This window comes from Artemia sp. Qi Xiang Cuo, chromosome 11 (assembly GCF_049724085.1).
Source record: "Artemia sp. Qi Xiang Cuo chromosome 11, ASM4972408v1, whole genome shotgun sequence".
In the NCBI taxonomy this organism is placed as follows: domain Eukaryota; kingdom Metazoa; phylum Arthropoda; class Branchiopoda; order Anostraca; family Artemiidae; genus Artemia; species Artemia sp. Qi Xiang Cuo.
Window position 1 is genome coordinate 70,484,189 of NC_142804.1, and position 26,372 is coordinate 70,510,560.

Below are 26,372 nucleotides of genomic sequence, written 5' to 3' on the forward strand. Positions count from 1 at the left end.
ACCTATATTTCGATATTTATTAATTCAGTATTTTTTCTTGAATTAGTATTGAGACTTTTTAAATTGTGTGGAGATTGCAATAGCCATGAAAAGCTCTGAAGAAACGCCTGAACTTGTATACTCTCCGGTTCTGAATTTTATTCAAAGCAATTTTCTAAGCGCAACTGAGGAGGATATTACCAAAAGACATGGTATGGAGTTTTTTGACGTGAATACAGTCAAAGAAGCTAAAAGTTTACTGTGGATAATAAGTGCACCTGAATCGGATTGCCCAGTGCGTCAGGGGAACAATGCACTTTCTAATCATTTTAGTGACATTGTTTCTCTGTAACAAACCTTCGAAACCAATTATGTAGATGGATAAGCCTGAATTTGTGCTATCAAGTGATTGCGAAATTTTTCTGTTATGTTGAAAAATTGAAACTGAAGGACTGCAGAAAGGTTTCATGGCGATAATTTGCACAGTGAACATAAGCCAAGTACTCATTTGGCGTTTTATAAAAGTAACAACAGACAAATCGCCAATTTAAAACCCATTTTTGATGGTCTGTTGATATGTTGCTTTTTTTATTTTGAATTGATGGTTTCCTTTTAGTTATGGCTCTAGACTGCAAAATTAAAACAGAGATTAAAAAACATTCTGTTGTAACATGACTAGCAAGTTTTAAAATTTTTAAAATTTTAAAATTTAAAAAGATCAAAAATTTTATTGGAGAAGATAATGGCCCGATAAAGTTAGTTTTGCTTAACAGGTCGTGGACCAGGGACAAAGCTCGATCCAGATAAAAATCTTGGGGGGAGGAGAATGTGACAAGGGTGCCAATAATCGACCAAATTGATAAGTTTATTTAAACCGGAGTTAAAAAGAGACAAAATATGGAATGAGGGCGCCAGAAATAATTTGGGGGGAAGGGACCGGCCCCCCCAGCCCTCCTGGATCTGCTAATGACCAGGGACAATACAAAGAACATGATGAAAACAATCTATTCAAGCTTTTGTCAAAGGAGTTTATCCATGTTTTGGGACACGCCTGACTAGGCATAAAAGAGTTTATAATTGTCTTTACAAAGAGAAGCAAACGAACAATTTGTGGTAAGGCTAGACCTTGATAATGCTCAACTTCAGTCCTTAAATACTATTGGAAAGTTTGCGCGCTTTCTACAACTAAATAATAATACTTAGCTAAAAGAAAATATAGAAATCATGACGAAAAGTAAAAAAAGTCAACATTCTAAAACTTGTTTAATCAATTACTGTTTACATTTTCCCAGCTTATACAGTAAATTACGCATACTATCAATTTTTTCTTACTTTTTCGAAAGGCACAAGAAAAAACAAAAACATGCAAGGTCAAGTTTACTTAACAGGGAATTTAAAAGTTTATACCTGACTTTTATCCCATGGTGTGGCTATACGATACTACACTGTTACTTACATAAACGGAACAGTTAATATTACTTCTAAAAATAGCCTTATAGATTCTATTCCATGGTTTTCACTATTTAACAGCGAATAGGCAGGACATAGATACAAATTAACAGGCTTTCTTGTTCCTTTTAATCCGATCTTTTTTATGGGAATGGCGTTTAAATTCCCTTTCCACCGCTTCCCATGTGATATCTTTCCACTCTGTTGGTATTTCTTTGAAATTGAAATCGCTTGCTTTGCTGACAAGTACCCACTTCCAAAATATGCCAGTCTCAGTAGCCGGATTAAGTGGTATGTTCCAATCAGGGTATATGGTTTTGTAATTTTTATACGGGACATACTCCCCTTGAGTGTCCTGGTTTTTGAATGAAGCCCCCTCTTCAGCATAAACAGGGCAAGAAGTAATCATTGAGTCATCGGATCCATCGTCACTAAAATAAAAAATGAAATAGTTTTAATGATAATATAAAGTCGTTACCAATAAAGACATCGGCGCAAATGCATCCTTTTGGAGATTGTCATTAAAGTCAGAAGTTGAATTTTTATTTTGTAGCCAAATATAGAGCCCACCCGATGAAATAATACCTTATTAGGTGAATATTTGGACCGTTTTCTTTCTTGATTCTAGTTGAAAACGCATTTTCTAGCTGGCAGCATTGTGTTTAAAATAAAATGATAGCTCCACATTTATGCACTGTTAAAAACGTGACATTTTTACTGTTTTTCGAAATTTGTCTAAAGTATCTACCTGAATTAAAAGTATTTGTTATGTTGATTCTCATGGTTAGTATTTACTTTCTTTTCTTACTATTATTATTATTAGTTGATGAGAGTTTGGTAATATTTTATTGTTTCTTTTTATCTCGTTGTATTTAGTTATTAATAGTTTGACAGTTAGTTATATATACCTACCCTGTCGCAAGTGCTTTTTGCACCTTTCTTGGGGCGGGCACTGGCAGTTTAGTTGAATATATTTTTTTGGTTGTAAATAAAAGTGAAATGAACTGAACTGACGGAAGATGAAAGACCTAAAATCTCTCTCCAGGCACGAAATAAGGGTGTGAATTGGCAGTCGAAATAACCCCTCTCATACAGCCCTAAAAACATTTGCATTCTTAGTGACCTCCCCTAAAAAAAAAAAAAAAAAAAAAAAAAAAAAAAAACTGCGAGTGACTGGCATCCTTACTCCTAATAAACCTATATAACAACAAGATAATCAAGCAAATTGAATTCTGGATGATATTAGTGAGTATCAAACCTATTCAGGCATACACCTCTTATCCACTGTAGAACTGTGAAAACTGATATTGAATTTAATCGGGATAGTTTTATAGGCTATTACAGATATTTTGCACTACGTACTTGAACTACTTTACGAACGTAAACTACAATACATGTATATCCTATTTAAATATTTAATATGTAGAGAGGACCCCGGTAAAAAAGATCCAGCCGGGCCTCGCACCTATTTAATACTCTCCTGAGGATGGTGCTAATGTTGGAGCCAATTTTTCCAAATCATGTGAAAATCACAGTGAAAACTGAAATTTCTTTTAAATAACTAGATTGACATTACCATCTAAGCCAGGAGCTTTCGATGGTTTTTCAAATCAAGTTCCAGATCCTCTGAAAATCAACGTGAAAACTAATATTTCTTTTTTTTAATAACTAGATTGACAAGTGAAAATCACAGCTAAAACTGAAAAAATTGTTTAGAGACACAGTTTTTATTCGTCTGAGGAAAGACTTTCCTTTCCTACACTTCCCCCTTGGAAAGAAGGACTTGTAGAAGTTTCCCCATACTAATTTTTATTCTTATAAAGAAAAAAGTTCGCCTTTTTATTTTTATTGATTCGCCTACAGTTTATTTTATCTGCTAATCGAGTCGTGAATTTACCGCACTAAAAACAGGTTTTTCCATAGGCATACCGTGATATGTATATCAGAATCGCGCATACGCGAAGGCAGAGTATGATTCTGGTCAGGGTTGCCACCCTGATCGGGAAGAATTTACTAAATCAGAGAGGAAAAATTTACTAGATGGCATCTGTTTTTACTAAATGCTCAAAAAAAATTTTTGCGCGTGCGGCTATGCCGCACGCGCACCATCAAGCATCTACATATATATATGTATATGTATATATATATATATATATATATATATATATATATATATATATATATATATATATATATATATATATAATAATAATAATAATAATAATAATAATAATAATAATAATATATATATATATATATATATATATATATATATATATATATATATATATATATATATATATATATATATATATATATATATATATATATATATATATATATATATATATATATATATATATATATATATATATATATATATATATATATATATATATATATATATATATATACAAAAAAGAGACAAAATTTGGAGATTCAGCCTAGCAGTGGCAAAAAATAAAAAAATATTGGATGGGCTCTGCCTTGAAAACATAAATAATAAGGGGGAAAAAGAGGTCAAAGACCCATGGGGAATAAAAGAAGATGGTTACAAAATAGAGATGGATGACCTACAACGGGTTGGGGAAAGTTGGGAAATATGGAACGTCGAGTCAGATTGGAAAGATTTGGGAAGGAATCTGATATTGATCGGATCAACTCAAAAGAGGGTTTGTTCCTTTGTGAGGGGGAGGAATCCCTTGGTGAAGATCCCCTGCGGGGAGTCGCGAAAGATAGCCCTTTTCCTCAATGCACAACTGGTGGACAAGTTGTGATCCCTTTACCGAGATTTTGCCTTTCTGATCTGGAGTCCTTGGGGATACTCTCTCCCAGTCACTTCATACTTCACCCAAACCTTTGTCCAGTAACACTGTTTATAGCTGTTATTCTTCATGGGAATGGACAATTATTTCCGGCAAATTGTATTCAGTGGGAGATGTACCCAAATTTCATTTTCAATTAGCATCAACGCATATTCTGCATTTGATTATCCCAGGGAGGGAACCCAGAAAAAAGGCGATTCTTGGTTCGCTCAGAATTCTACTTCATTCCCAGTACCCTTATCGTTGTCACAGGCCTGTGCATTTTCGGCCTTATATTATTTGAAATAATACCAAGGGGCAATTTACTTTTTGATTGAGATGTAGGGTTGTTTCCACAGATGGAAATTAAGAGGGTTATACAGCCAATTGTTCACGATGGCTGGCATTATCATATGTGCCAGAAACTGATTCTCTGCTTCTCTCAAATGTAAATTCGTGGAGAGCGAGAAAATTTTTTTGTTTTTGATTGTGCTACGCACAATGATTGTCTATGAATCTTGGAGAATTCAACTTTCAAACATTAATGCAGATGCTATACTATTTAAACCATGGTGGTCCTACAGTAGAGACGTGTCGAGGACGACCGTTCCAGTGCCAAGCGGTGGAAGTGGTAACACAGACACTGGTGGAAGAGAGAAGGCAAATGGATTTTGTGAAGTTAAAGTTAAGTGTTTATGATTGTAAGGGTGGACCAAGGTAGCGCGTGGGCGGTCATTTATCTTACGGGGGGAGGTGTTTGGGTTCCACCCCTGTTTCTTTTCCTTTAAGATAAATGACCTGTTTTCCTTTTTCTTAATTATATTTGCTTATAGTATAATTTCAAAAGACAGGTTTTAAATTTTCGTTACTAAGCGATAGTGGTTTTGCAATAGGTAAGCTTTGAACCAAGTTTTATTTTTGTACTTCCTGGTTTGGGAGTCATTGAAAGATAAATCTAAGAGTTAGAATTGGGTTTGAACGGGGATGTAGCTGATTGGCTGGGCCAAGCGGAGGTCCACCCATATGAACAGTTGTGTAAAGATTATTATTATTTGTTTTGAGTGGAGTCTATGTTTTCGGGAGTCTATGTTTGACCCCGTTTGGGAAGGAGTCTGCGTTTTGACCCCGTTTGGGGAAGGATATTTCTATTGTTATTTGTGACCCTTTTGGAAGAATACAAGTAAGATATTTTATACAAACTGTGTACTGTTTTCCGTAACCCAGGCAAGGTAGGAATAGAGCTACGAGGTACCGTCATTATTATATTGACAGGGAGGTTTGTTACCTCCAAGGAGAGAGTTAAGAGATTTTCTAGCCGTAACCCAAGGCGGATGTATTTGATATTAGAAAAAGGCCATTGGACCACTCGATCAAGTTATCATTCTCTGGGACAGGGTATAGTGTTAAGAGGTTAGTAACAAACCTAATATTTCTAGATCCGATGTGGTAGACACGGGAATGGCATAATAATTTGAGGCCGGGGCTATCCCCTTCAATAAGTGGTGACACCCGTATATTATCACGCCTGTGGCGTTGTGGCCTACCAGTACAACACTGGTGGCAAAACACCACAAACAGTGGTGCCAGCGGTAGCTAGCACTTAGAACATATATATATATATATATATATATATATATATATATATATATATATATATATATATATATATATATATATATATATATATATATATATATATATATATATATATATATATATATATATATATATATATATATATATATATATATATATATATATATATATATATATATATATATATATATATATATATATATATATATATATATATATATATATATATATATATATATATATATATATATATATATATATATATATATATATATATATATATATATATATATATATATATATATATATATGAGGTGGAAAAATAGAGAGGGTGAGGGTAGAGGTAATAGAATATATATATATATATATATATATATATATATATATATATATATATATAAAAAAAAAAAAAAAAAAAAAAAAAAAAAAAAAAAAAAGAGAGATATATATATATATATATATATATATATATATATATATATATATATATATATATATATATATATATATATATATAATGTTACATTTCTACTTACTTTTAATTTATCTCAGAAGGCTCCTTTTTTCTCAATAAAAATTTTTAAACTGAGGAGATTCTCCTAACCACCTTGAGTGGTTAGCTTTTGTTTTGATTCCAATAGATTCCTCATGATCCCAAATCCAAGTGTCATTATAGCTTAATTTTTAGTTGGTAAGATTTGATACACAGAAAGCTGATTCTGTTGACCTTTAGACGCCGGAAGTGAAGTGTCTGTTTATGAAAATAGGTGACTGCTTGTCTGTCTCTGAGACAGACAAGCAAAATTGTAAATTGTAAAACAGACAAGCAAAAATTGTAAATTGTAAAAGTTTTGTTTACTATAAATCCTGACTTGTTACTAGTTTTTACTAGATTTCGGGGAATTTACTAGATCCTCTAAATTTACTAGATTTTTTTTTTTTTACTAGATCTAGTAAAATCCTACTGACGGTTCCTTTCAGGAATTAATTTCAGAGAATTCCTTTGCAATAGTTTGCACGTCGTATCATATTAAGAGGGTGCATGGGCCCCCATAAGCTAAATTTTAGAGGGGGGCTTGCCTGGTCTAATCGATACTTCCAATGCCGTATAATAGAAATCTCAAAACAAAAATATAAAAATATAAGGCAGTATCATTCAGCCAGGGGGGCTGTAGCCCCCCTTTGCCCCCTCCCCCATATGAGCGGCCGTGAGGGGGGTAAAACAGACTGCTTTGAATGAATTTGGAATTAATACTTCTGCCCCATCAACATAATTAAGCAGGAGTAAAGTGTTCCTATTCTCGCTCTAACTAGTCACGAGAGAAAAAAGACCAAGTAACTTCGGCTTGATTTGGATAGCTTCAATGATATGTCCGGGTAAATCTCTAGGGCTAGTAAGACAAAAATTGATATTCAAATTAATCGGGTGCGTAGTCTACTCACACGCGATAGAAATAATCATACCCTTGTTTAAAAATAGCTTGTGGCCGATGAAAATCAGTGAAGTGCTCTTCATGTTGGCTGGAGCTTCTGCTGCAGGGTGCTCCACAAAATGGACAGACGTTGCCACAACCTATCAGGGATTTCATTAAGTATTCCACGGCACGGTCAATCCATTCTTTCTTTCCAACAACTAAAATAAGATTTTGTAAAAAAAAGAAGAAACCTAGAAAAAACCTAATAAACATGAAAAAGGGCAGCACAATCTTAAAAAATGGCAAAGAGTTAAAAAGGAAGAACTTAAAATGCCGTTGGAACTACTCCTGAAATAAGTCTCTTTAAATAATTGGCAGGTACGAAACTATCTTTGTAAATAGAAATCAAAAACCTAAAAGACGAAAGTTTGAAAACTGCGTTGAGAAATTTTTTTCGCATTTATTGTTAATTTCAAATATGTGACATTTTTCAAATTAAGAACTATACATCAAAAGTTATTATCAGACCAAGATTTGCATAATTCAAGATTATCTACTCTGCCTACTAGTCTTAGAGCCCAAACTGGCACGCAGAGGCGTATTCGGTTCTCAGCATATTAAATCAGTTAAAAATCAAACGAAACTAAAGACGACAACAAACAAAAAACAAACAGAAATTTCTCTTTGCATAAGAGTTGCTTTGACCCCCGCAACTTCCACCCTTTATGCAAAAAATGAAATAGGGCTCAAGCGAAAGTATTTTGAGTGTACAAAATAAACCCATTTGGTGATTACAAGTGGTTTATTTACCAAGGAGGAATGTCAAGGAGGATTCTGAATTAAATCAAAAGACACTAAGTACATAATTGTTGTCAAAATGGGATGTATACAATAACAGAGAAACAGCTAAGGGTGTTAAGTTAAACTTTTAGGCAAAGTCAAGGAAGGTGTTGAACTAAATCAAAACACACTAAGTGCATCCAAGCTATTAAAATGGATTATCTTTAATAAACCAGGATCGACTTAGTTATCAAATAGTTAGAGGTAACGAACTGTACGTAAGGAGCGACACAGCCCAATAGTAACCAAAACTCTAAAAAGGCTGGGTGTTGATACCAATAGGTAAATCAAAGAATCGGCTTACTATGCTGATTCCAAAACAGTCCTTACGGATGGTTTTAAGTTGGACGTGATAACATGCAGAATGATCATTTAGTGGAATGCAAAATATTAGTCACTGCTGCAAAAGATGGTAAGTCTATACCAAAGTTTGTTACTCTTTAGTCATGTCAAACCTCCACTATAGGTGATGTAGTATCCTCAACTTTCATATCTAAAGTTGAGGAAATGGCTAGGTTGGTTGATAATTTAGTGGAATGCATGAGCCAGAGCAGTAAAAATTAATTACAAGGAGTTATTTATATAAAAAATTACCCGTATTTTCTGGGGTAAATAATTCCACGCTCAGCAGCTCCTTCCAATAACGCTAATTTAGGAGGGGATATTCCGCTGTGTGAAAGGTTTACCCATTATACTACTGAGTTCACTGCTCTAGATGACACTTTGCAAAAGAACTATGAAGAGCAGCTTGAAAATTCTTTGACACAGAGATCGCCTACTTATTTTATAGTTTTCCTATCTGCCATTGAGGGTAGTGTTAAGCACCTAAAGTGAAAAGCTTATTGCGTGATAGATAAGGTTAGCACTATGCATTTGAAGAATGGAGGAATCCAGCTTAGACACCATTTTGCTCTTTTAATACAGATGATTTTCATACAGGGAGTTGTTTCATCATCTTTCTGCATTAGTGACTTGACACCTATTCCCAAGAAAGGAAAGTCGACTACTCGGTGTTCTTCGTTCCGCCCAATAACTGTGTTGACTACCTTCTGCAAGCTTTTCGAGCTGTTGTGTATTGACAAATTGAAGCATAAATGTTATGTGTTGCATCCAGTAAATTTGTATTACCCAATACTAAATCTAATTTCAACAAACGAAGCAGATTGCTCTAAAAAATGCACCTGTACTCATTAGAAAATTAATTTAGTCACCAATCTTCTGTCTTTTTGAATTAAATAGAATAAAAAACAAAAACAAGTTTCCTTTAAATTAAAACAACTAAATTAGATGTCAAAAACGCAATTATTTAAAGGACTATTGTTTTCCTTCCTATATTCTCAAATAGTATTGTGTCTTCTTTTTTGGTTAACTTTTAGACATAAATTTATTTGAAATACATATTACTTTTATGGGAGGGGGGGGGGGGTGCAAACCTCACTTTTGCTGGCTGTAGCTGTTATTTAAGAATCTTGATTAGAATTGTGTTTCATTTTGACATTGACCTTAGAATTAATTACCAGAAAAATTTTACCTGAAAATCGATCAGCCTGAACCCCTTCTAACTCTTCGACAAGAACTTGAGCAAATTCGTGCCCACTTTTCAATTTTGAAAATGGCTTCATTGTATCCATTCTTAGAATTATAACTTTCAATGAGAAATTAGAAATTTTGTCCAAGACTTCGGCAACCGAAATATCTGGTTTCGAATTCTTAAGGATATCTTCCATTACCAAATATATTGACTGATTCAGCATTACTGTCCTTTCGAAGATAGCATGACAAATTCTGTTTTGATTAGACCTCTGGCAAATACCACATGGACACGGACTGTTGAAGTATTCAGTCACTTTAGCACGAAACCAGTCAGCTAGAAGGTGTTTGTGATGATGAATGAGTTTTAAGTAAAGGGTAAAATCGCAAGTAGCACTTATGTCTCGCAGAAGAGCAATTTCGCAAGCTTTTCTAGTCTTAAATTCTGAATTTGCACTCTTGAACTGGGCAGCAAGAACACGATCGATACTGATTTCAATTGTTTCTGTAATTCCAGGAATATAGCAGTCCTCAATAAACCTGCCAGCCGCGGTTGAAGCTAAACTGCGACTGGCACAAAGGCCTAAAAAGAAATTCCTAAAATGATTCCTCCTTTGAGCTATCTTACGCACAGGGTCATTATTTTCCAAAAAAAATTCTTTTAATTTGTCTAATGACCTTACAAAAGCTCCAAATATATGCAGAGTAATCTTCGCACGGATTCTCATGTTGTTATTAAAACAGTGATACATAGGGTTGTCAAAAGAAGTATTCAAATCATGATGAAGCTGAACCATAACGCTATTCCAGTTTTCAAAATGTAGATCTTTTTTTCCAAGTGCTCTTTCTATGTCATTTTAAAACTGTTGATGAGATTGACAGCTTGTCGTCTGGTGGTTTCATAATGATCTACTGGAAGTGGTTGTCTAACGCCATAGAAAACTAACGCCCAATAAGACGATTTGTCATAAAAGGAAGAAATGTCAATCTGCTCACCCGCAAATTCTGCAAGAGAATCTTTATTTGTTAGTTCAGATTTCAAACACTTTCTATATCTTTTGCTATAGTTTTGCATGAGATATTCTCGCACTAACATCCTCAAAATTAGTTCCCTCCATCCTTTTGAACTGAATAGTATCCAATTTCGCTTAGTAGATGATTCCAAAGCTTATCAAACTCAAAATTTGCTTCAGTATTGTCTAAGCTTTTCCCTTGCAACTTAAACTGCTCAACAAGAGACGTAATTCTTTCTTGAAAAAGTATTTCCAAATCTAACTCCTTAGAAGCAGATTGGCGCTTACTCTTTTCCCTTTCAATAGAAACCTTCAGCGATTCTAATAATTTTGTTTTGATTTCTATTACACTATGAGAAATAAACGATTTCCCATCTTCGAAAAACAGCGTTTCAAAAATTGCGTTATCTTTGAGGAATTCTTCTAATTTCAGGATCATTCTATCCGGAATATCCTCAAACTTCTCTTCAAATCTTTTTTTGTAAACTTGTAATAAATGTTGTTCTGCGCTATTTGAAATTTCAATTTGGAAACCTTCCAGATTCTGCGTCAATTTTTCTCGAAACTCCCACTCGAGCTCAGAAAGAATGCCATCAAATTCGTCTCTTTTACAAGCTGTTGTTGAATCCTTGAGGCTCTGTAAAAAGCGTTCAGATAAGATGGCGCCCCAGGTTTGAAATACTTTCTCCCGAAATATTAATGGAGTTTGCCCGAGATTTTCGTTCAACAATAAAAGAATTGACTCCTTTACATTCATCACCCTTTTGGTATATTCTGGATTAATTGTCCCCATTAGTGGCGTACCATCATATAGACAAGGAAAATATACACAGCTCGTCTCTTCAGTATAACCCAAAATGTCTTTCAACAACTCCTTCAGTGTATTCTCGAAATTTGTTTTACTATTTGATAATATGTGATAACTCGACGGAGTATTTTGAAAAGTAAAAAGGTATTTTGTTTTGTGACACCTGATATTTTTCATTTGAAGAAAGGCACAAAGTATAATTTGAACAATATACTTAAAACCATCCACACTTTCATGTGCAATGTTAAGAATAACAACATCACTAATTACAACTACAAATTTAGCTAGATGTGAACCATTTTCGCTTTTTTCCCTCAATTCGTCACTTTCAGGATATTTTAAGCCTTCCGTGTCCAAAACAAGAATATGGTCTACCTTGAACTTTGTTGCAAATTCTTTGTGTAAAGTGATCAACTGCATCTCCACTCCTTTGGTCTGTCGGGTGGATGAAACTTTGAATTTACAACCAAACAGTGCATTGAGTAATGTTGATTTTCCACTATTTTGCTCGCCTAGAACGCTCACTACTCCGATCTTGTTTGATTTTCGCATCCGATTTTCTAAACCTTGCATTAAATCAGCAAAATATAAATCATTGATCCCTTGCGCGTCTCCATCAAATATTTCGACGGCTTGTCCAGAAAGAAGGATGTCCATCATCGTCGATTGTAAAGAATTTCTGATACCCACATTGGAAAATTTCAGCATCCCAGTTAACGTACATTTACCAGAAGGAGTATCATTTAGTACATATATTATGTATGAATACGCTTGTGTAAGCTCTCTCATAAGATGTTCAACACCAACGTGAATGCCAATTGCTGTATTTCTGGATTGCCTTTCTAGGTAGTGAGATAACCAAAATAAAAAGTACCTTCTTTCTTTATAATTCTGAACCAAATTATTAAAAAAGAGTATAAAAAAATTTGGTAGTATTAGGTTACCCTGTCTCATTCGGATTAATTTTTTGTTGTCTTCCAACAATTTATGGTAATTTTTAGCTGAAATTTCATCAGGTTTATCGATCATGCAAACCTGTTTCTTATGGACTTCATTGTATTCCTTCCACAGGCAACCGGAGAGAGGAAGACTGGTCAGCTCACTTTTTATTATTTCATCGGCTACCTTTTGTGCAGCCCTTTTAGCAGCTTGTAAGTGCTCATTAGAGTCTTCCAACAGAAATTCTTTCACATCTTTAGCTCCTTTTTCCCATTCTAAAAAGTTCTTCTTCGCCAAATTTTTATTTAAAATCAAGGCTCTTAGTTTTTGGACAACACGAAATTCTGTATATCTGACATATTCAAATCTGATTTCACTTGATAGCCTTGTAATCATTTCGTCTGCATTCACACTCTTATCTGAGATGAAAACAACTGTTGAGTGATGTTGAGCCAATAATAATGAGTTGCACTCAGATTCAGGAGTATTGTCACCAATAAATACAAACAAAATACTTGAATGTCTAGCCACGTATTGGGCTAGTTCCTCGTCTTTCTTTGCGTTCCCACGCATATTAACAATGGCTAGGGGTTCAAAATGCTCCCCATTTACAGGAAGCAGCCAGGAAAGCTCTAAGGAGCCGTCAGTAAATACTCTTGGAACGTCGTCATCCTCGCGACTTTGGAAAGGGTTAATCCCCTTTGGAAACAATTTATTTATTAGCTTCGATTTTGAGAATGTCAGATCCCCAATCCTAATAAACGAACAATAGACAAAATTCTCTGAATGAACATCTATTTCTTGGAAAAACTTGCCGTATGACAAGCCATCCTTCCAACGTTTTACGATGCTAACCAAAGACCAATTTAGTAAAACGTATTTCTTGGAAGGATCTTTAATACAAAATGGAACCGAATATTGTAAGTCTGCCATATCTGAGAATATTTCTTGTCTTAGAAAATCGTCAGCAATTAGGAGGAAACAATAAATCAAGTCCATAGAATTGTAGTTTAAATTTGATTTTTCATATCTGATTTCGTTCCTTGCATCTATGGATTTGTTCAGGAGCTTGTAAAAAAAATTAAAGACACTTTTAGCTGATCCCTTTACATCTGATATTTTGCATAAACTGAATAATTTTACTTTTTCAAGGGTTAGCTTCTGTCTCCAGTAAACTGACAATTGAAGCATTTCAAGGATATGTATGATTTCTTGCTCCGAAGGCCAAAGTCTGTGCGTACTTGTATAATTTATTTCACTTGCAGTTGAACTGATTAAAACCTCTTTGTCATTTGAGTGGAGTTTCAGTTTCAACCCACTTTCTTCCGTAGTACCTGTAGTTTTCTCGAGGATTTCATCTGTCTGGGCGGGCATGTTACTTACAAAGTCCATTTCACTTCTAGTTGAACTAAATAAGACATCTTTGTCATTTAAGAAGGGCTGCAATCGATTTTTTCCCGCAGCATCTGTTAGTTCCAACGTTTCATCTACCTGGGTGGGTATCTTATTCGCGTAGACTGCTCTGTCATCTGAATGGATCTCATTTTCTTGCATTGGGATAGGTCAGGTCACTCCGTCAAGATTTTTTAATTTGGAACCAAAAGGTCCTGCAAAAAAGAGTATGTGGTCAAAATGATAAAAGTGTAGAGAATGAAATTAATACAGTAAACAAGCAATCAAAGGGGAACTGTTACCCACTTCAACTCCATCTTTAACTAGTATATTTTTATTTTCACTTAACAAAAAGAAACATCAGTAAGGTGGTGCAAATCCAGATAACAGATTTTTAAGTAGCTAATAAACAATACTGTCGAAAATAATCTTTATTTTGAGTGTATACAAGCTATGGTAAAAGTAGACCATTGCAAATTGTAGTATTGTCTCTATTACTGCTACTACTACTGTAACTAACAACTCACTGCAGCACCGTACCACCTGAGCCCAACACAGCCAGCACACCCCTCCTCCATCATAATCTATTCAAATACTCCCTCTTTACACCCTCCCAGGAAGTTTCAATTTCTCTTAAATCAATCCTTACGACATCCTCTCACCCTATTCGGGGCGACCTGCTTTTTGTTTGGCCCTACACGGTAGGCCGAAAAGGATAATCTTTGGCAATCTATTTATAACAAAAATATAAAGCCTTTTTTGAAGATTAATTTTAAAAAACTTTTTCCACAAGATAAGTTTTCCAAAGAAAAGTAAAGAACTCCATTTAATTCAAAAATGAGGAAAAATAAAATCAAATAATCTACCAAGCATGAAACTACCACAAATCAGCATCGATAAATAAATGAAACCCAAAACGAGCAGAAACTAACATGAGTAAGGCTCAAAACCCCTATGCCTTCCCAAGGCCAGAATAAAATTTGCACTTTACTGAAAAAATATAAATGTTCTTACTTTTGGAACTTTAATAAATCAAATAATATTAACATTTTGATTACTAAATATCAGTATATGTATATTAAATTGACAATGCACATTCATTTGTATTTGTAAGTAACCCCCTACCCCTCCCCCCACTACCAGAAAAAATCCCCCCCAAAAAGGTCTGTATTCTTCCCATCAACCAATACTATATGTAAACATTGGCCAAAGTTCATAGCTTGTAGCCCTTCTCCCGGGGACTCTGGGGGATTAATCATCCTCAAAGACGTAGTTATTATATTTTTGCACCATTCTGAACAAACTGGCTATCTAAAAATTTTGATCAGGTGACTTTTGGAAAAAAATGAGCGAGGGAGGGGACCTAGTTGCCCTCCATTTTTTGTCACTTAAAAAGGGCACTAGAACTTTTAATTTTCATTCGAATGAGCCCTATCATGATATTCTAGGACCACTGGGTCGATACAATCACCCCTGAAAAAAAAAAAAAAAAAAAAAAAAAAAAAAAAAAAAAAACACGCATCCGTGATCTTTCTTCTGGCAAAAAAAATAAAAAATTCCACATTTTTGCAGGTAGGAGCTTGAAACATCTACTGTGGAATTCTTTGATACGCTGAATCTGATGGTGTGATTTTCATTAAGGTTTTATGACTTTTAGGAGTGTTTCCCCTTTTTCGAAAATAAGGCAAATTTTCTTAGGCACTTAATTTTTTATGGGTATGACTAAACTTGATGAAACATATATATTTAAAATCAACATAAAAGTTTCATTGTTGTGATGCATCTATTGGTATCAAAACTCCTTTTTTTAGAGTTTCGGTTACTATTGAGCCGGGTTGCTTCTTACTTACAGTTCGTTACCTCGAACTGTTTGATATTTGTTGTTATTTTGTATATAGTTTTTGTCAGGTATATGTTATTTAGTATTTGTTGTTATATAATATTAATAAAAAAAATGCTTTCCGAGAAAGAAGTATTTTCAAAGAAAAGAACTTACAGTTAAAGAATAAATGAAATCCAAAACGAAGAGAAATTAAATGAACAATCATAGCAAGTAAACACACAACAGGTGCAAATATAAATGAATAAATAAATCTTAGAATGAGTAAAACTTAAATTGAATAGGCAAATCAAGCTCAAAACGATTAAAAAGCTTACAAACAAGAGTTCGGCAACTGCCCCCTTACCTAAGTTTTAAATTCTAAAACCTACTGCGTCCTCTCTTGCCTTCCAATAAAAATGCTTGAGCTACGCTCCTGGGCTTTACTATAGGCAGCGCTATAGCGTTGTCTCTGATATACCAATTGCCTTTCGCAATTTGGAATTGAAAATCGTGTTGTTTGAAGAAAATTCGAATAAATAAACCCATTCATATTGGAGCCATTGTAATCAAACAGTTTGTGGTAACGAACTGTAAGTAAGGAGCGACCCGGCTCAATAGTAACCGAAACTCTAAAAAACGGAGATTTGATACCAATAGATTTGATACGAATAGATGCATCAGAAGAATCAGATTTTTATGCTGATTCTAAATATATAAATTTAATCAAGTTTAGTCTTACTCGTCAAAAGCTACGCGCCTGAGAAAATTTGCCTTATTGTCAAAAAAAGGGGGAAAAACCTGTGCCCACCATTTCCCGAAACACATCCAATCAAAATTTTGAGATTGTCATTTTGTTGAGCGTAGTTGATTTTCAGATAGAAATTATGTTTTTGAGGAGGACACTTCCCCACACCCTTCAGGGCAAGGGTTTTAAATTATACCCTGAGGGCATATAAGAACGATGTTGGCACAATGTATCATTTATTATTATTTTTTTCATTTAGAGCAGTGCACTTCGTATCGAAGAAGTTGTGGTTGAAACTTCGAAAGGGCTCATTCAATTGGACGTTGGAGGGGCTTGTGCCCTTTTTAATAGTCGAAAAAGGCAACTAACACCCTTTCCATGCCCACCATTTCCTGAAACACATCCAATCAAAATTTTGGGATAGCCATTTTGTTCAGCGTAGTTAATTTCAACATAGAAATTACGTTTTTGAGGAGGACACTCCCCCACAGCCCTCAGGGCAAGGGTTATAAGTTATGCCCTGGGGGCATATAAGGTTTTTATAGAAGGCTTTGTCGCAGAAACTTCAAAAAAGCCTCATTCGATAGAAAATTCAAAGGGCTAGTCCCCTTTTTAATAGTCGAAAATGATTGGAGGGCAACTAGACCCCCCCCCCCACGCACATTATTCCCCCAAACACATCCAATCAAAATTTTGAGATAGCCTTTTTGTTCAGCGTAGTTTATTTCAAGAGAGAAAATATGTTTTTGAGGAGGGAACTCCCCCACAACCCTCGGGGCAGGGGTTTTAAGTTATGCGCTGAGGGCATATAAGAATGATGTTGGCACAAATGTATCATTTATTATTTTTTTCCTTTAGAGCAGGGCACTTCGTATCGAAGAAGTTGTCGTAGAAACTGGAAATTGGAGTGGCTTGTGCCCTTTTTAATAGGCAAAAATGATCGGAAGGTAACTAACACCCCTTCCAAGTCCACCATTTCCCGAAACACATCCAATCAAAATTTTGAGATAGCCATTTTGTTCAACGTAGCTGATTTCCAGATTATAAGTTATGCCCTGGGGGCATATAAGTTTTTATTGAAATCTTTGTCGTAGAAACTTTCCCCAAACACATCCAATCAAAATTTATACATAGCCATTTTGTTCAGTGTTGTGGATTTCCAGAATAGAAATTGTGGATTTCCAGATAAAAAGGCTCATTCGATTGGAAATTCAAAGGCCTAGTGCCCTTTTTAATAGTCGAAAGTGCTTGGAGGGCTACTAACCCCCTTCTCGCGCCCACCTTTTCCCCAAACACATCTAATCAAAATTATGAGATAGTCATAGCCATTTCTTTCACGTACTTGAAAGTTCTGTAAACTAGGTCTTTGAGGATGACAACCCTCCCCCCACCACAGTATTCAGGGCAGGGATTGTAAGTTATGCCTGGGGGGCATATAAGGTTTTTATAAAAAGTTTTGTCGTAGAAACTTCAAGAAGGGCTGCTTCAATTGGAAATTGAAAGGGCTAGTGTCCTTTTTAATAGTCGAAAGTCATTGGAGGGCAACTAACATCCCTCCCACGCCCACCATTTTTCCAAATACTTTCAGTCAAAATTTTGAGATAGCCATTTTGCTCAACGCAGTTTAAAGGTCCAAAAATTATATCCTTGAGCTGGGTCTCCCCCAACAGTCTTTAGGGCAAGGGTTGTAAGTTATTCCCTGGGGATATATAAGGTTTTTATAGAAAGCGTTGTCGTAAAAACTTGAAAAAGGGCTCATTCGATTCAAAATTCAATTGGCTAGTGCCCTTATTAATAGTTGAAAGTAATTGGATGGTAACTAACACCCCTCTCACGCCCACCAATCCCCCAAACATTTTTGGGGGACTTCGTATCGAATTATTTTTTTCCATACCAGGGCACTTCCCATCGAAGGAGTTGTCATAGAAACTTCGGAAAAGACTCATTCAATTGAAAATTGGAATGGCTAGTGGCCTTTTTAATAGTCGAAAGTGATTGGAAGGCAACTAAGACCCCTTCCACGCCCATCATTTCACCAAACACATCCAATCAAAATTTTGAGATAGCCATTTTGTTCAGCGTAGTTGATTTCCAGATGGAAATTAGGTTTTTGAGGAGGAAACTCCCCCTACAGCCCTCAGGGCGAGGGTTGTAAGTTATGCCCTGGGGGCATATAAGGTTTTTATAGAAAATGTTGTCGTAGAAACTTCAAAATAGGCTCATTCGATTGGAAATTCAAAGGGCTAGTGCCCTTTTTGATAGTCGAAAGTGATTGGAGGGCAACTAACCCCCTTCTCACGCCCACATTTTCCCCAAACACATCCAATAAAGATTTTGGGATAGCCATTTTGTTCAAATGAAAGGTCTGAAAATCAGGCCTTTGAGGATGACACTCCCCCGAAGCCCTCGGGGTAAGGATTGTCCAACATCCAATCAAAACGTTTCTTTTTTAAAATTAAGGTTTTTTCTTATAGAAAGCGCTGTCGTAGAAAAATCGAAAAGGCTAGTACCCTTTTTAATAGTCGAAGGTTATTGGAGGGCAACTAACCCCCCTCTCATGCCCACCATTTCTCCAAACACATCCAATAAAAATTTTGAGATAGCTATTTTGTCTACGTAGTTGAAAGTTCAGGAAATTAGGTCTTTGAGGATGACAACCCCCCCACAGCCCTCAGGGCAAGGGTTGTATGTTATGCCCTGGGGGCATATAAGGTTTTTTATAGAAAGCGTTGTCGTAGAAACTTCAAAAACGGCTCATTCGATTGGTAATTGAAAGGGCTGCTGCCCTTTTTAATAGTCAAAAGTGATTGCAAGGCAACTAACACCTATTCCACGCCCACCATTTCCCCAAACACATCCAATCAAAATTTTGACCTAGCCATTCTGTTCAGCGTAGTTGATTTCCAGATAAAAGTTATGTTTTTATCAAGTGTAGAAACTTGAAAAAGGGCTCATTCATTTGGAAATTCAAAGGGCTAGTGCACTTTTTAATAGTCGGAAGTGATTAGAGGGCAACTAACCCCCCTCTCATGCTGATCTTTTCCCCAAACACATCCAACCAAAATTTTTAGATATCCATTTTGTTCAACTTAGTTCAAAATTTTAGATTTTAGGTCTCGATGATAACCTCCTCAGAGCCCTCAGGGAAAGGGTTGTAAGTTACGTCTTGGGGGCATATAAGGTTTTTATAGGTAGCGGTGTCTAGAAACTTCAAAAAGCGTTCATTTGATTGGAAATTAGAAGGGCTTATGCCCTTCTTAATAGTCGAAAGTGATTGGAGGATAACTAACACCCCTCTCAGGGCCACCATTCCCCCAAACACATCCAATCAAAAGGTTTTTTCATAAAAAACTAAGGTTTTTTCTTATAGAAAGCGCTGTCGTAGAAACTTCAAAAAGGGCTCATTTAGCAAGAAATTGAAAGAGCTAGTACCCCTTTTAAAAGTCGAAAGTGATAGGAGGGCAATTAACCCCCCTCTCACGCCCACCATTTCCCCAAACACATCCAATCAAAATTTTGAAATAGTCATTTTTTAAGGTAGTTGAAAGTTCTGGAAATTAGGTCTTTGAGGATGACAACATAAAGTTTTTTTTAGTTTTAAAAAATAAAGTTATGAGACAGAGTCAAACTTTAGCGTAAAGAGCGAGGCGTGGAGGAAGGGACAGCCCCTTTCATGTATATAATAATTTCTGTCCGTCTTAAGTTTTAATATTTCTCCTTACTTTCAAAAAACTTTTTTTTAAGTTAATTAATTAAAAAAAGTTAAACAAGGAGCTAGGAATACCTTCGACAACGCCCTAAATTTAGTAGAAAAGAGGAGGTGTTTATACGAGAAGTATTTGAGTGGTAGTTCATGTGAAAATAAGAGGACTGTAAGGAAATCAGAGAAATAATTAAAACGTGAATCAAGGATTTGTGAGGTGGATGATGTGAATAAAATTACTGAGGAATTAGACCTTCAGGATGGAGGGAAGTTGTAGAGGTTGCTACTTTCTGCTGAATGACTCGGTATAAGTAACTGTAAAGATTGTCAGTAGATTTTCCACCATAAAATATAGAAGGCGCAGTCTCTCCTGCTGCTTTAATCTCTTCTTTCGAAGCATCAATTCGAGAAAACGTTGAAGCATTTTCCCTAAATTGTTCGTTGTCTCTCAGACGTTTATGCAAAATTACTTTGCCAAGTCCATGGTGACGAGAAGTTGTGTCGAAGCCAAGAATTGCATGAGCAAAAGGAAGCAGTTTGCAGGTTTTAGTCCCAATCTTCTTAACAATGGCTTCAATGTCCCAAATTGCACCTGAAGTGGTAGGATTAGGCTGACTGTGCAGGTAGATCTTGTGGTGCTCAGGAATACAATGATAAATTAACAGAATCAACATATCGGTATCGTCAACGATAACTACAGTGTCCAACTTCTTCGAACAATCAACAGCTGTAGTAAAATAAGCAATTCAGCATAACCTTTAGCTTGGACGGTTTTCAGGACTTTGCTTGGTAAATAATCAGAAAGTACATTGACGAAACGAGCTTTATTCTTTTTGCACGAATAAAATTCTTCTTTTTTGGTGTTCAGTCTAATTTCTGGACTAAAAGTACTTCTCATCTAGTGACACGGTTTGCTTAAGATGAGTCACATATTTTGTTGAAGCAGCGATATAGTAGCCATTAAAGATAATAATGGCATCTGGATATTTGGCCGAAACGTAGTTCCAGTATCGGTCTAAGATCTCCCAATATGTTTCTTTCTTCGCCCTGGGGATCTTGTGAATCAAAGCACCCTGTCTATGACGTAGGTGCAATTCAGACTTTTTAAAGTATGTTTGAAAAGTTTGATAACTTTTGCTAGCTCTGGTTTATTTGGCATTCGGCACGTTCCAGAATCATCAAAAAGCGACGTAGGGTAGGAGCAAAGCTCATATTTAAATTTAGATTCGTCGTCCATATTTAGTATTTTGAATATAGTAAAAAGACGCTGAAACAGCAATGGAGGTCTAAACTGAGAATTTCTTCCCCATTTTTTGCTTTGCCGTTATAAGGAATGCCTGATCCTTCCGTCTGAAAGAATTATCCTTCAGAGATATCCCTACCATTCCGTCAAGAATCTTCTCCCCGACTTCCACTGCTGTGTCGGCGTTCACGTTTTCTGCATGTCGGAAACTTTGCAAATGAAGTTTCCATTGACCTATACGTTCAGCTCTGAGGAAATTTCGAAGAATGGCAACCATGTTCGTGTACTAGATCCAAAGTTTTCCTGTTTGAGTCTCGTGACTTGGCTCTGATTTAAGAGCCGACAGAGAAGATTTGAACTTCATGAGACTTGAAGACTGGGATATATGTTCAAGAGAAGCTTGTCCATCCATTACTCTCTTATATAGTTCTTTGATATCACAAAGCCCAACCATAGTCAATGCAAGTTCTGCATTCAATTTATGTTGTGTATCTGAATTCTCGTCTAAATGTTTCATTATTAGAATCGAGTGAAGTGCTGCGTCGATAATGGTATGTGCTCACAGTCCTCTAGAATTGGCCTTACCACTTAGAAGAGGAAGAACTGTATCGGAAGCGCACATCAATTCAAAGATATATTTAGTCTAGTTCCAACCATCAAAGATCCAATGTCACCAAAAAAACTCGTGAGGATTTGGAATCCTCCTAATCAAACTAGTCTAATTTTGTGACGCTACTTCTAGGTCCTTCTGCAGAAACAATCTTCATCGACTTCTACCACAACAGTTAGTCAAAGGTTACAACCAAAGTAAATTCGTACCATTCATCCTGATGGGCAATGAATGTCAGTGTAGAAAGGATTCAATCCTCATTGCATGAAAGAAGATCAATCATAGGAAGAAATAAAATTTTTTCTTTACCGGGATGGTCTCCAACCATAACTGATTGCATGGTTCAACTCTAACCTGGCCTAAGTTGATTGAGATGCCACGACGTAAGTCAAAGAGTATTTAAATTTGAAATATTATCTTCTTCGAATCCTGGACGAAGAAAATTATATTATATTGTCGAAACGACAGAATCATTTTACTTTCTATGAACGATTCAGATTCTTTCAGCTGCGTTTATCTCCTATGTGGCAAACTCCCACCTAGGGATTCTATTTAAGGTAACTTTTAGCAATGAGGTTACAGCAGCAATGATACCCAGGCCATGAAAGGTGTTTTTACAATCGAGAGTATATATTATTATTATTATTATTATTATTCATTTATTGCACGTTAAAAGGTAAAAAAGTACAATAGACGGAGTATACATATACGGAGTAATCACAGAAGTATAAAAAAGTGTAACACTGAAGTAACACTGAAGAAAAAAAAATTCATTACATATATTACATTAATACAAACAGACTATTGTAAACAAATTGGTTACCATGGATGATTAAACTTACTTTGAAAACGGGATAGAGATTTATTAATGCTAACATTAGGGTCAGCTAGCTTATACAAATGAATAATTTTACGGTTTCTTGTCCAAGGGGGGCAAATGTAAAAGATACTTAGCAAATCTGGAAAAAATGGATTGTAGTTGCTTTTTATCTGTTACTGTAAGGAATTTCCAGAAAGGAGCAATGTAAAGTAGATGCGGAAGGGCTGTGGCGTTGTAAATGGGTGCTAGAAGATAACAGTTGAGACATAGTTTGCTTTTTACGATTGCAGCGTAAGTAATGTTATTTTTACACTCAATGTGAGAAATCAGCAAACGACGTGTGTGACCTATAGATTTGCCAATTGGAAGGTCCTGGTATGTAATAAGGTCTGCGGGTTTAATAAGAGAACCATCCAGATTTAGAATAGAAGTAGAGGGATTTCGCCAATTGAAAAGGATAACTTCGGATTTCTCAGGATGAAAAGACAGCCCTATTTTTGAATATTCATCTTTGAAGATTTTGAAATTCTGCTCAATGCGCTGGATCTTACAGCTGAGATTCAAGATGTCATCAGCATAACAAATAAGAGACATATCGATTTTCCCAAGAATGCATGAAGGAAGACACTTTGCCTGAGCATCAAGGACACTATTATTGAACAGGTTTGGGGAGGTGATAGCTCCCTGTCTAGTTCCTTTCTTAACGAGGATGGGGTACTGAGGAATCACAAGCATATTCGAGCCATTCGAAGAGTTTGGCCTCACACGAGAATTGATGCAATTATATTGGGATTGATGAAGAGTCGATTGCAGGGGGAAACGGGATGGGAGTTTTAAGCGCACTCTTAGATTCCTATATAAAACCCTGAGAACAGGGACAACTGATGGGTTTACGCCTTGCCTTTCCATATGAAGAAGCATGGGCGAATGAATTAAGGGATCAAACGCACGTTTAATGTCATGTTCGGCGAAGATAATACTTTCTCCCAAAGATTCGGCGTCGGGGAGGGCAGTAAAAACTGCTGTAAGAGCATGAAAACTGTCAAGATTAGCTTGAAAACCGAACTGATATGGGGGAACGTAACATTTCTGTCTTAACTTATCAAGAAAAAAAAAGCTCGAAAAGTTTGTATATCGTAGTAGAGATGGTGACGGGACGGAAAGAGAAACATTGCAGATCAGATTTTCCTTTTTTGGGAATCAGAGTCAGATCACCAATGCAAAACGAGGAAGGAACAATACCTGTGACGAATATTACTTGCACGAGAAGGCTGAGGTAACGCACCAATAGATAACTTTCATTAATGATGTATAGAGTGCTCACTTTATCTATCCCACAAGACACTTTCTTTTTAGGTTGGGATGTGGCTTGTATGACAGCGTCACAAGTAACAACAAAATCAAGGTCAGGAGATTCATCAATAAAGTTGCAGAGCTCCTCACAAAATTGTGACTCTAAAACAAGATCAGACTCAGAAAATTCATTTGAAAAATGGGATATCCACTCGGACAAAGGAATGTCATTCGGGTCTGGCAAATTGGAGGAGATAGTACGAGATAATAGCTTCTACAATAGATCAGGTGAATTCCTGACCTTCGGAACAAAGTGTCTGCATTTTATATCGATGAAGGGCAAGTTCCTTAGCAAAACATTTTTGACACTTTTCTCAGTTCATTGACTATTCCTTGACATAGACAATCTCTCCATAATTTGTACCAAAATTTAGCACGGTCACAAGCTTCAGACAGAGCTAGATTTCCTGACCACCCGGGAACTTGGGTACCAACACGTATTTTTTTAAGAGGAAGTGCTCTTTTTTCAGCAGACAAAAGTGCACGGCAGATTTCTGCGGAGTCGATATTAAGAGTTAATCTAACCTCATTATGTCTTTATTGGAAGACTTTTGCAGAAGATGAAATGGAACCTGCATCTTGTTTAGGATGCTATCTGAACTTTCGATGAACTGAGATGTGTCAATTTTATTCCAGTCACGACAAGTATACCACAAGTATACAACATGGTCGAGGTTAGATGTGCAAGAGAAACAATGAATGTAAGTAAACTGGGCAGATTTAAGTTGAACTTTAAAATCATCACCAAATATGCCTAATAGTAAAGAAGCACGGATAGAAGCTGAAGACAAACTGCTATTTAAATCACAATTAAAATCACCTACGATCAAACAGGGGATTTTCAGTTTAAGGACATCATGAAGACAAGAGCTAAGTTTACTAACTGCTAATGCGAAATATCTCTCCGAATCTTCATCTTTGTAATATGTGGGTAAAAAAACATTTATTATTACGCACTCACCTAGTCGAACAGCTAAAAAACTATCACTAGGAAAGAAAGCACTAGAATTAAGATTCGATGCTTCATAAGTAGCAATACCACCAGAAGCACTTTACTGCCTTTAGAAGCACTACGTTTAGCTCGAACCGAAAAAGTTTTGAAGGTGCCACTAATGTGAAGTAAACCAAGGCTGTGGCTGGTCAGGAAATGTTCCTGCAAACACAGATTATCATGATTATTAAGTATATTTTCAAGAATAGGTCTCTTTTTTATAAGACCACCATTAATGTTCCAAGAGAGAAAACGAATATCCATTTATCTACTTAGCTGCCCGTTTATCGGTTTGAGCGTTGCAAGGGCATTTGACACTGAAACAGGTGAGATTAGACTCTTAACATGTAATGCAAAACACGTCCCGAGCACATGGATTATCCCTGGTGGAAGAGTTCTCCGTGGAACCACAGCAAGAGCAGAGTTCTGCGTTCTTACAATCTTCAGCAAAATGTCCTTGTTGGTGGCATCTGAAACACCGTATGAATATGAAATTCTGGGCAATAAACTCCTCATAACACACCTTCACAGAATTTTTCAGAAAGGAATGGAGATCATTCCGTTGTTCAAAATAAATCTTGTAGACACGTGACTTGCCACACTGCAAAGCTTTGACACACTTTGGAATAATTTTCTCTATATCTTTTTCATTCATTTCTGTCGGTACGCCTTTTATTACACCCATGAAGGCGGGAGATTTAACAGAGGCTAAAAGGTCAGGTTGGAACTTTTTCATCTGGTCAGCAACTGAGGAGGCAGCGGGTTTACTTTTTACGACAATTTTCTATTCTGATGCAGAACGTTTCACCTCTGAAATATCATTTGCAGCTTCCGGACATATTTTATCAATAAAATCTTTCCTTAATAGTGGAGATGAAAGATTGGACGGGCAATTTTTTAACGCAACAGCATAGGTAGGAGGATTGGATTGGTCCTTGGTGCAAGACAACTGAGCTGAAGAGGTCCAGGCAGAGGTTACCTGCACTGCGAGATGTTGCTTATTTAGCTCAGACAAATTGTCAATTTTAAGGGAAAGTTCATTCATACGACAGGTTAACATTGCAACGATCGCATTACCAATTGTTGGAATTTCACACGGTGAGCATATCCCAAATTTCGGGATCTTACGTTTTTCTTTCGATGCCGTAAATAACCACTTACAAATGTCAAGGACATTTTCATCGTCTTTTTGGCATCTAATTAAACGTGCTCCAATTTCTAGCACCTGGTGTAAAACCTCCTTTGCCTTTAGAATGGTTTCATGACTGAAAAAGCTTGTCGACTTAGCAATTATTGTCTCTACTTTGATCCCATCGATCA

The 26,372-nt window shown here is 36.0% G+C and overlaps 2 protein-coding genes across 2 annotated transcripts in view; both read right to left on the bottom strand.

Annotated features, from left to right (window-relative positions):
• Nucleotides 1-839: 839 nt before the first annotated feature.
• On the bottom strand, nt 840-10,425 carry LOC148947296 (uncharacterized). The gene is made up of 3 exons (XM_089097372.1): nt 9,615-10,425; nt 7,293-7,461; nt 840-1,859 (listed from the first exon to the last, which is right to left on the bottom strand). Exons 1-3 carry the CDS (start codon nt 10,408-10,410, stop codon nt 1,535-1,537), a joined length of 1,290 nt encoding a protein of 429 aa, XP_088953498.1. The 5' UTR covers nt 10,411-10,425; the 3' UTR covers nt 840-1,534.
• Nucleotides 10,426-10,717: 292 nt separating this feature from the next.
• LOC148947297 (interferon-induced very large GTPase 1-like) overlaps nt 10,718-26,372 on the bottom strand; it is a 33,659-nt gene continuing 18,004 nt past the window's right edge. The window contains exon 2 of the mRNA XM_089096560.1: nt 10,718-13,980. Coding sequence (XP_088952686.1) covers nt 10,718-13,927 — 3,210 coding nt within the window. The 5' untranslated portion in view covers nt 13,928-13,980. The remainder of the gene's footprint in view (nt 13,981-26,372) is intronic.

Coding starts and splice junctions, on each gene's coding strand:
- LOC148947296 (XM_089097372.1), bottom strand. CDS start 10,410: ATGGTTCAGCTTCATCATGATTTGAATACTTCTTTTGACAACCCTATG. Junction 7,462..9,614: donor TCAGGCTGATCGATTTTCAG/GTAAAATTTTTC, acceptor ATCTTATTTTAG/TTGTTGGAAAGAAAGAATGG. Junction 1,860..7,292: donor CAAGCTATTTTTAAACAAGG/GTATGATTATTT, acceptor TTTTTATTTTAG/TGACGATGGATCCGATGACT.